Source organism: Poecilia latipinna, unplaced genomic scaffold (assembly GCF_001443285.1).
Source record: "Poecilia latipinna isolate Pla-1442-1.1 unplaced genomic scaffold, P_latipinna-1.0 Scaffold734, whole genome shotgun sequence".
NCBI lineage: Eukaryota > Metazoa > Chordata > Actinopteri > Cyprinodontiformes > Poeciliidae > Poecilia > Poecilia latipinna.
The window spans coordinates 207275-218296 of NW_015113350.1; the positions used below are offsets into that span (position 1 = coordinate 207275).

Sequence of the window (11022 nt, forward strand, 5' to 3'; positions counted from 1 at the left end):
GATGTTTGGGGTCACATGTTCATTCTGATGTGGTTATCAGTCATTGTCTGTCACATTTTGCTGAGCTCCTGGTTGTTAGATAAATCCAGGGGGGATTGTTTGATGTTCTGGCTCCAGCAGAAGAAAAAGTTCTTCTGATTTCTGGGTTAATTTTATGCAAGTAGCTGTGATTATTTTATCATGCATCAGTGTGTTTTAGGTGGTAAGGCCTGTTGTCTTGGTGTTAGTTGATTCTCTTCTATTTCAATGCAATTTAATTTGATTAGACCTTTAAACTTACAGCTAATCTGTTTTTCACAGTTGTGAGTTTTATTCAGTGTTATGTTTTATGAAAAAAATTCAGTATACTTTGTAATTTACTGAACACACCTCCTCCTCTTGGCTAATGTAACTCCTCATGTTATTTTGCTGTATTTTGCATATTGATGAATGTTATATTATTGTGTAAATATAGTCATTTTCCTACACCATCTATTTGAATTCTTATACTGGATTAAGAACTGAAATCTATTGGCATATCCGCTCCGCCAAAAATGGTTTTATTTTTTTCACCAGCCACCACTGATTGCGACCGTAGGGCAAATTAGTCAAGACTTTTCAATATGAAGCAAACCTAGCTTTTTTTGGTCCTGGGGAAAATCTGAGATTTATACACACTTGTTCTCTCTGCCGATCTGGCAGGCAGCGCTGCACAGTGGCATGAGCCACATGAACTGGGGCTCTTCAGGTCTTTTAGTTCACTGAAATTCACCTTTGCCTTCAAGATGAACCAATGTTAAGAGCAAGCCCAGAGAACTGACAGAGCGTTGGCGAGGGAATAACGTGCAGGAATGTTTCGGTCAGTGACGCTGTGGAGGAATGCCTAGATCCACAGACTTCAGCCTTGTAAACTTGGAGATTCGGGTGCACAAGTCTGGCGCAGTTTTATGTATGTTCTAAACATTCCCACACACGACACTATAAAGCTGTCTGGATTTATCGGGAAGATTAATGCCTCTCAAACTGCTTACTGAAATATGAAGTAATCTGATCTCTGTCCAAACATGCCCAATGCCATCATCAGGATATGCTGAGTAAAGCTGTTAGCATTTTGCGTAACATCTCGCCTCACAGGATATCTGTCGGTATAAATTGCAGTTCTTTTAGTATTGGAAACTAATTGTGTTAAATTACTCAGGTACCATGTGTTTACTTTTTAAAACTCAGCGAACACTTGTACTGAAAATAAACATTGACTTAATCAGCGGGGACCGCACTTCACTGCACTGATAAAAGAGACCCTAAACGGGATATTAAACAGCTAATAAACATTTGGAGGCATGCAGGCTTTCCTTTATGTCCCCTCTAGGCATCCTGGGGAAAGTTGAGTGTTTGAATTTCCACGGGCCTTCGAATACACCCTGTCGACCACATCTGACGCAAGTGAGTCATGTGGAGGTGAGGTAATAACGTCATGTCATTACTCTGGTAATTTGTGGTGATATGAGGGACCCCTGAGTGGGTACATAGAAACCAGCTGTGACTGAGGCACTGAAGCATGAAATACAACAGAGTTTCAAAGTTCCTCTGACGAGGACTAGAAAAAGCTCTCTCCAGCCGCACATTCCTTATGTCCAAACCAAAATAATAAGATTAAATGATTTGTTTTCCTGTTTTGTGCTCGAGTGGTTATTGCGGTGGCTGATGAAAGTCAATGGCTAAATAATTATGTGGGCAAGTGATGAGATTTCTGGCTTTCATTTACCAAGCAGACTGACACCATAAAATGTTTCAGAGTATTCTTTTTGAAGGCTGAGACTTTCAGTTGCTCTGAACAATGTGACTGCCACAAGTAAACAAGGGGTGATTTCATCACTGTATTGGACAGCTATAAAACAAACCACCTTACGGCCTCGCAGCTTCGAGGTCCTGGGTGTAAATCCCAGGCGGGATCTCCCTGTGGATTTTGCATGTTATGTAGGTACATGTTAGATTCCTATGTGGTTTTCTCCAGCAGACTAGAGCCAGACAATTTAGCTTAAATAGAGATTTTAAATTGTCCTTCTATATCTTTGAATGGTATGTTCTTTTTTTATCATTCCCATAAAAAATTTAAAATGAAACATGCAGAATATTTGAGTCATAAAATATAAAAACTTTGATGACTCGCCACACCTGATTGGACGAAATTAAAGTCTGTCATTTCATTTCGGGTTTTTTTTTTATTTTTATTTTTTTTAAACTTTTTTTTATATCGCTAGCTTACTTCTGTAACATCGGACTTTCCTTTATGTTTTCAGCTGCATAAGGTTGCTGTTGCAACCCAGGGTATCAGAAGACTTAAGTGCCTCAATACTGACGTCTCCATGACTCCTCTTGTCTCTCTTAACAAAGAAGAATGTCCAGTTACATTTCAAAATAAGAGCATACAAATATATCACACTGTATTATAACGGTAGGGATTTTTCAGAGGAGGGCTAAATGTTGACACCTTGCCATTACATTAAAAACAAAATCTGGTTTGGTTACTGAAATACTGAGGAACTGACATAAGTAGTTAAAAATAAATAACAAAAAGATACTACATAATTAAAAAACAGTGTTACCTGAACTGGCCCTGAGACAAATAAATTCTACCCATAACTTCTTCTGTTGTTCAGGTTTTTAAAGCGGTCACTGCAGATGATTTCTGTAAGTTTCTGAAATATTTCTGCTGCTGGAACTAGCCAATCAGTATTGTTCTTTACAAACCAATGGGTGGACTATGTGACCGATTAGGGCCCCCTACTGGCCTGGAAGCCACCTGAACCAATGTAAAAGTACATGTGCAAAGAAAAAGTTTAATGCTATGCAAAAGACAATACCTGGCTCATAATTCAGTGCTAATATCTGAATTATTTCCACTACTTGCGTCAGTAAGGAAAACCTTTCTTGCTATACTTTTCAGTAAGCAGATCAACAAGTTAATGACCAGATTTCTGAGGTTTTTCATAAACACAGTACTAAACCCCACTCCTCAACCACAGTGAGTCAGAGAAATAACTTAATGTTTATTCACAGTGAGCACCTTCTGAAACATGCAGGAACACTTCCACGGCTCAGACGGGGTGGGGGACATTCTCATTAAAAAACTACATTTTGTCCTTACTTGTGTTGTCTTTGACTAATAATTAAATTGGCTTCATGTTCTGAAACACTGTAGTGCGACACGTGCAAAGTATCAGGAAATCATAAAGTGGGTAAATACTTTTCACACCATGGTAGGTAGACGGTCTCTGTAGTGATGCTGCTGTAAGTTTAGACTGCTGGAGGACAAACTGATCATTTTTTCCCACTTTCTTCTTCTTCTACTCTCCAATACACAAATGCATTATTTTTTTAACCGATAACTTGGTTTTCTCTCAGTTTTTTTCTCATTAGAAGCTGCACCTGGTGTGGTGTTCTGTTTGGCTATGATAGATTCCACATGGGGTGATGGTGGCAGCCCTCAGTCAGCGGGTTGCCAGTTCAAGTCCTGCTCTGTCCACCTCTGTCATTGTGTCCTTGGGCAAGCTACTTATAAATTTTTCTAAAGATAGAAAGGGGTAGATTTAAAGGAAAAACTGTGAAAGACAGTGCAGACAAATGGAAATGGTTGTTTGGAAGTCACTAACATAATTCATTCAAAGGATCAGGAGTTGGAGTTCAGATAGCAAGTCACTGAGGCAGAAGTCAGCCGTTCCTGATTTTGACTTTAATTAAATTGCACTGTACTGTGTTGAGTTTTGTTGTTTTGGAATGTACTGAATTTGATTTGAATAGAACTTGTTTACTTTCTCTTGGAAGTGGCCCTCGGATGACTTTTGATGACCATTCGATGCCGGCTAAATAAACTGAAAGGAAATTTTTGTTTTGACCAGTGAGTGCTTGTGAAGAACTTTGTATGTTTTCACTCTGTTTATTTATGCTTGCATTTATTCACAGTTTTACCTAAACCAAATATTTATTTCTGGATTTCCACACATCTTTTTTTTTCATAATCTTAAATTTCTCTGTATTTTTGCTGGTTTTAGATGATAAAATCTTATTAAAAAGAATTAACAACCACAAAGAAGGAAACACAGACCTTTAAAATGTTGCTGCTAAAATCAGAGAAAAGTAAATTACAAAAGAGGGGATATAGAAGGGACCAAATTAGATCCCATCCGATATGCCCGCTAATGTAGCAGGCTTATCGGATGTATGTATCAAAATGTGCCAGATATTTAAGTATTTTGGTTCCAAAGGGATGCCAGTGCATCACTGAAATTTCTACACATCTTTTGAACTGAAACACCTGAAAAGAAAAACGTTAGTTCAACTGCAGAAAGAAACGATTCAGCAAATTCTGAAAGTGCTGTTTGTTTGTGGCCTGCAGAACGTCTCCATAGAGAAGCAGCTGGAATCCTTGGTGAAATTAAGTTTTCACAGTACAGAAAGAGAGGCAACATAAACTCACATACATGGGAAGTTACTGCTGTTGTTGTTTCAAATTGTTGTGATAAATCCCAATTTGGAAAAAATATAAAAAATTTGTGTGTGTGTGTGTGTGTGTGTGTGTGTGTGTGTGTGTGTGTGTGTGTGTGTGTGTGTGTGTGTGTGTTTATCTGGACTGACTTTTGTACGCATGCAGCCAAACCATAAAAAAACCTCCCTGTGATCTGGAACGATGTAAGGCGAGAACTCTGAGGGTGAGTTGCAAACCCAAATTGCCACCAAGAACATTGTTTATGGTATAATTAAATCATGTTTTGCAAATTCTCCCAATGCATTTGGTGTGTATTACTTCATTACTCATAAAACATTTGGCACACATTGAGTTTGAGCCGGTGATTGGTGAGTGTGAGACACAGAGTGGCATCTGAACAATTACCTTGTCAATAAAGAGATCATGGTTGTTCTCAGCATCAACTGAAGCTTAACGACCAGGTGTGGGTTCTTTTGGGTCAGATATGGACAGATCTAATGACCCAGCAAGATCTAGAAAAACTCATCTATGCATTTATCCTTAGTTGCGTTGATTACTGCAACAGTATCTACAGAAAAAATAAAAAATTCACAGCTGCTGCTTGTGTCCTCAATAAACCAGGAATGTATAATAAGTTAATCATCCCACTTCTAGTCCTTTCACTGGCTCCCTGGAGCTCAGAGAATAGACTTTAAAATACTACTATTGTCTATAACGAACGGCTTTGCACCACAATACATTAAAGATCTGCTGTTGTTGTGTCAACTTTCCAGAATTCTCAGGTCTTCTGGTTCTGGTCCTGGTCTGCTCTGCTCTGCATCCCCAGAATCAGAACCAAACATGGAGAAGAAGCATTCTGTTTTTATGTGCCACAAATTTTGTTAAAAACATCCAGAAAATCGCAAAACAGCTGAAACACTGAGTACCTGTTCAGAGTTGCTCTCAAACCAGAATTGAACACTGGCCAACTTATTTGATGTGTATTAATGTGTTTAATGATGAAATTTGAGAAAATGCAATGGTTTTCACAATTGGTGACTATGTGATGTTTTCAAGATGTTTTTATGGTTTTATGATGTAAAGCGCTTTGAACTGCCTTTTTGCTGAAATGTGCTAGACAAATATACTGGATTGATTGATTTATAAAGCTTGCATACATACAAAATGGGTCCAGAAACTGACACATGCAACTTCACATGCAAAAAGTTGTGATTTATAAAACAAAACAAACTTGATGAGGGCTGGGGGATGTTCAGCAAAGACTGAAAAAAAGGGCAAGAAGTCCACCTAAATAATAAACTGTATCAGAGTTCATGATACAATTTGCTCTAACAATGCAATGAGAACTTTTGGAAAAGAAACAGACATCATCACACCTTCGATCTTATCCAAGAAAGGTCATGAAATGATTGTCCAGATATTCAAACTTTCCTTTCACACCCACAATGTAATATTAATATGATCTGATCTGTGGACTGTGACTAAAACAAATTGGCTCCTCACACCATACTTTTGCTCCAAGGATCAGGGCAACTATTTGAATCTTCCCATAGCTGCACGTTCTCCAGCTTGGGTGAAAAAAAGAAAACAGTCTTTAATCTGAGGATGTTTTTTTTCTTATAATTTTCCTGTACTTTTATTAAGCGCAAAATTCCTAAAATAGTCTTATAATATTTTCTACATATACTTGCTACTATTTTAACTATATCTGTATTCATTTCTACATTATTTAACATTTGAAACATCTTTTATTTTTATTTTTATTTTTTTATCTTTGTATTTTGCACGTTTGCTTCAACAGTAAGCATATCTATTGGCCAAGTTTGGGTGGAACCGAATGTTACACAAGTGTTTCCCGACGGAACTAGTACTCCGTAGCACGTTGTGCGGAATTCAGGAATCTTCAACATGGCGGAGGTAAGCTGTGTAAATTAAACCTCTTTATTTCCTCATATCTGGAGAACATAAACACATGTACTGAGATGTCAGTAGTGGTGCCGGGTTTGGATCAGTATTAAAGAAGTAAACAGAGAGTGAACGGGCGGTGTTAGCCCGCTGCTAGCTCACGGTTTGGTTGCTAACATGCTAAGCTATTTTGTTGTGAAAACAAGTTTTAAATTAAATTGAGCAAAGATTAGGGTTAGTTGATTCTGAAAGCACTAATCTATAAAATTATTTACTCCTGACAGCAAACTGGCTCCTAAAAGAAGTAAAAGCTGTGACTTCTATGAAAAATTAATGCGTAATGTGGTGTTATCCTGTATAATACAGATTGTGTTAGACAATAAACAAATATCATCTAAATGAGAAGCTGAATTAAAAAAATTCTCCCATTTTTGTTCCACATTTGTTCAGAGTTAATATTTTGTTAAATAGATTAATTTGTTGGTGCATCTCTACTCGAATGAGAACGTCAATGGAAAAAAGTTACCATCACAGCCATATGAGTCATTTATTTCTGTTAATTTTGAGTCTTCCTTGTCCAGATATTATTATTATAGAGTCTGAATTTGACCCAAAATTCAGTATATGAGTAAAACAAACAAAAAAATATATGATTTTTTTTTTAAGACCAATTAAACAATTTCTGTTAGACACATCGATTTGATATCATTGTCCACATCAGTAGCGCCAAAACCTGTTAAACCAAAAAGGCCAAATTTACTTACTTAAAAATCCTCTGAAGAAGGATTTTCTTCAGAGGAAAATCTGAAGAGCCAGGACAGTGGCTGACCTGACCAGGACCGTTTAGGCCAAAGCAGGAAGGTCCGATTAGATTACAGGAATGTGTTAACATCTGCAGGTCCAAGGTTCTCCTTATATCTTAGCTGTTTTTTTCAGCTAAAAACAGATTCATTTGTATTGTGAATCATTTTTTTATCTGCAATCTGGTCTTAAAATAAATTGGGTGGAATGTTTTCTATTTTGTTGATCTGGAAAATGTAATTAGTCTATCCACAGCAACAAAAACAAGAGCTTTCTCCCAAAAGCTATTTACCCAAAAAGTCCTTTTTTTGCGATACCTACATTAAAATATAGGCCAAAAAAAAAAAACAAAAAAAACACAGCTTATAAAATAAAAATTATTTTGATGCATCATTTTCCATCTTATATAGATACAAATGAGTCATTGAAAATCTCATCCTGAAACATCTATATAAAACACCTTTTCTGTGGACTCTCCTTGGGAAATTGGGTGGAAGGAAAAAGTGTAGAGGAAAATAAGCACAAGCAGCAGGAATGACCACAACCTTGAGAGGCTCCAAGCAATGCAATGTTTCCCTCTACTGACAAGCTTCCAGGAGATGCTGATTTTGTATTCCAGAGGCACTCGGTGCCTTCTCATGCTTCAAACCAGAACCAGCACATGCTTTGATGGACATGGTACCAGTGTGTTTTAAAAGCCAACAAACTGGTTTGACCCTGAGAGCGCCGCTGTCATAGCAACCTCAGCAAACCCACAGACTGTCCTCCTCCATGCTACGCTGCATTGATGCAGTAATTCATGCAAAAGGAGGCACAACCAAGTATTGACAACATGTACTGTAGAGTACACGGACGTCCGCTATATAGGGTGTTATTATTATTATTAAAGGGCCAGTATTATGTATATTCCAGGCACATAGTTCCATGATTGTACAGTCAAGTAACCTTGTTACCTTTAGGTGTTATAAATGTGACTTGGTCCAGCATCTGGATTAGACCTGGATTAGACGTGGACATCAACCATTAATTTGATGAATTTATGCTGAAAACATGGTTGTGTCCAGGACAGTGGCTGACCTGACCAGGACCGTTTAGGCCAAAGCAGGAAGGTCCGATTAGATTACAGGAATGTGTTAACATCTGCAGGTCCAAGGTTCTCCTTATATCTGTGTTCACCTGCATCTCTGAAGTTCAGATAATCTGTGATTATAACAAGGCCATATAAGTCACCTCCCCTGCTTGCTTTATTAATGTTTCTTTTATAATCTTGACATAAACCTTAAGACAAAACTTAAGTATCTAAGCTTATCTTATCCTAGGTAGGAGCTACACTCTATATCATAAATACGTTGTCATGCAGAGCTGGGTGATATGGCTGAGAAACCAAATCTGATTATTTTTATACCAAATTCGTTTTCTTCTTCTTTTTTTTTTAATAAAATGACATAAGACAGAAAATATTTTCCAAAAGGGTCTTTTGTTTGGATTATCACTTCTGAGTTGTACTTTGGAGTATTAGAGTAAGGCTGCATTTCCAATATTTGTCTAATAATGGAAATGTAGTCATAATATTGCCAGAATAAAGATGCAACATTTTGCATCTTAAAAGGAGAATAAAGCTTGGATAATTGATTTCTTTTGTTGTTTTGTGTTTGAGTTCTCATAATATTACAACTTTAATCTTATGTTATTTTGACTTTATTGTCACATGACAGTATTCTTGTAACAGTATGACTCTATTCTTTGGGGAGAGGGGAAAACTAAACCTTAGCCTGACTCTTATATTTCATCATAGAGTTGCCCTAAATTCAAAGTCCTAATAAATAGTAGCTGTAAAGCTTGCTTAAATTGTTGAATTAAATCTTTAAAAAACAAAAATTTGATTAATTGGTCAAATCAGTTCTCTGAGCCTCACTGCCACAGACATTGACGTACTAATTCCTGTTCCCACAGACCCACAGCTTACAGGACATGAGGCAGCAGGCGGCTGTCGCAGCCAAAGTCTTCATTCAGAGAGACTACTCCAACGGAACCATGTGCCAGTTCCAGACCAAGTTTCCTTCAGAGCTGGAGACCAAGGTGGGAGATGTGTTTAACACCAGGACCCCAGCTGTCCTTTTATGAGGAACAGCAGAGCGTTCCTCGTAAAATGACACAATCCTAATAGGAGGCTGAATGACTCGATGGCAGCCGCTGCTTTTCCGGGTTTCTTCTATTTTCGGGCATGACGGAAGATCTGAGTTTTGTTGAAATTTTAGGAGTTGTTGTTCTTTCTCAATGTTCTCCATTATGAGCTTTGCATTCTGGGCTAATGGGACGAAATGATGTTCATCAACAACCCACGGCCCAGAGGTTTTCTCGGTGTTCTCCCCTGAAACCTCCAGCCAGCTGGCAGAGCAGACCGCCTGCCGTCACATCACAGTCCAGCTGAGCACAGCTCCACCGTTGTAGGAAGAAGCTGATTAGAGGTTCCGTATCACTTCCCTCTGGCAGAAAGTGATCGTTAAGACCTTCACTTTGTTTCAGAAAACATTCAAAATGCCTCAAAGTTGCATCTAAAGTGTTTAGTGAGACTGGAGGCTGGTCTGAAGGGAGAGGTGTTGCTATAAGCATCAATATTTATTCATGGATAGGAAGGCGCCTGTTAGCTGCTTTAGCTAGTGATGCGTACCTCCAGGCGGCATTATTACGCATCGAGTCATGAACATAAAACCAGACTGTTCCAATGGGGGACATGAGCAGGAGCATGTCGCAGAAATGGTTCTAGCGTTCTTATTTCTGTAAAGTTTGACCTAAATTAAAGCTGAGACAATTGCAGATGTTTTGAAATGTAATAAATGGTTATAAATCCATAAACAACTTGGTTATTGTCAAGATCCAAGAGAACTAAACAAATGTATTTTTTTAATAATGGAATTAGTTTTTACATAATTGCCCTGTAAGAGACATAGTTGGTTAAATACTTTGTTAGATATTTTATAGTATTTGGTGATTGATATAAATATGGCAATATTCTACTAATGAGTTTGGTTTTTGTCGTTTACTGAACTTTCAGAAATGACAGTGCACCAAAACAAAAGAAAAATGATGCTGAAAACATCTCGAAACTACTCGTGCTCCTTTTTTCCCCCACTTATTTTAGCACTAACTCAGTGTTTCACAACCTTTTTCAGACTAGCGCCCCCCTAGCCTTTATCCAGGTCCCTCACCGCCCCCCACCAAAGAATTTGTAGGCTACTTTGCACTGACTATTATTTCATTAACTATAACTATCACTATTGTTGATGTTTTGGTTTTATGGCCGTTTCTGTATTTATCATCAACAATAATTTCCCAGAGAACAAAAAAGCCATGTGAATATAAATTATTTTCACAGGCGTCTACGAAAAATGCAATGAACATTCAAGTTAACATCGGTAGGCCTAACAGCAGCCAATCAGAGTGGAAAAAATATTCTTATTCCTTGCCATTTTCTAGTTGTTGAATATTCCACAAAATGATCAGATAAAAGATGTACAACATGCCAGTTTAAATTTGAACTATTTGCAAAATGACTGAGCTCTGCAACATTAAAACATGGATAGAACTGTAACTACATTAATCATAGCTCTTCTTCTCTTCAGTGTTTCTGTCGGTTTCTGGTGGTGCAGCTCTGTGCTGCCTTCAGGAGAATGGGACATCAGAGTATCATCCATAAAACTTCACCCACATGGCACGCTCACCATCAGTAATCTTCACTCATCGCCTGCTGCGCCGCCTAATCGTCATATGTTTCACATCATGTGTTGATTTTTCCCTGTTCAGTGTTGGATTCTCTGTTTTTATGCCATAATTCACATCTAGTTCGTCAC

The 11022-nt window shown here is 37.9% G+C and overlaps 1 protein-coding gene across 2 annotated transcripts in view; it reads left to right on the forward strand.

Annotated features, from left to right (window-relative positions):
- The first annotated feature begins 6282 nt into the window (after positions 1-6282).
- The window catches only part of LOC106955431 (golgin subfamily A member 7), a 27915-nt gene continuing 23175 nt past the window's right edge, over positions 6283-11022 (forward strand). For both annotated transcript variants that reach the window (XM_015045600.1, XM_015045599.1), the window contains exons 1-2: positions 6283-6382; positions 9125-9250. In XM_015045600.1, the coding sequence (XP_014901086.1) occupies positions 6374-6382; positions 9125-9250 (135 nt within the window). In that variant the 5' untranslated portion in view covers positions 6283-6373. The remainder of the gene's footprint in view (positions 6383-9124; positions 9251-11022) is intronic.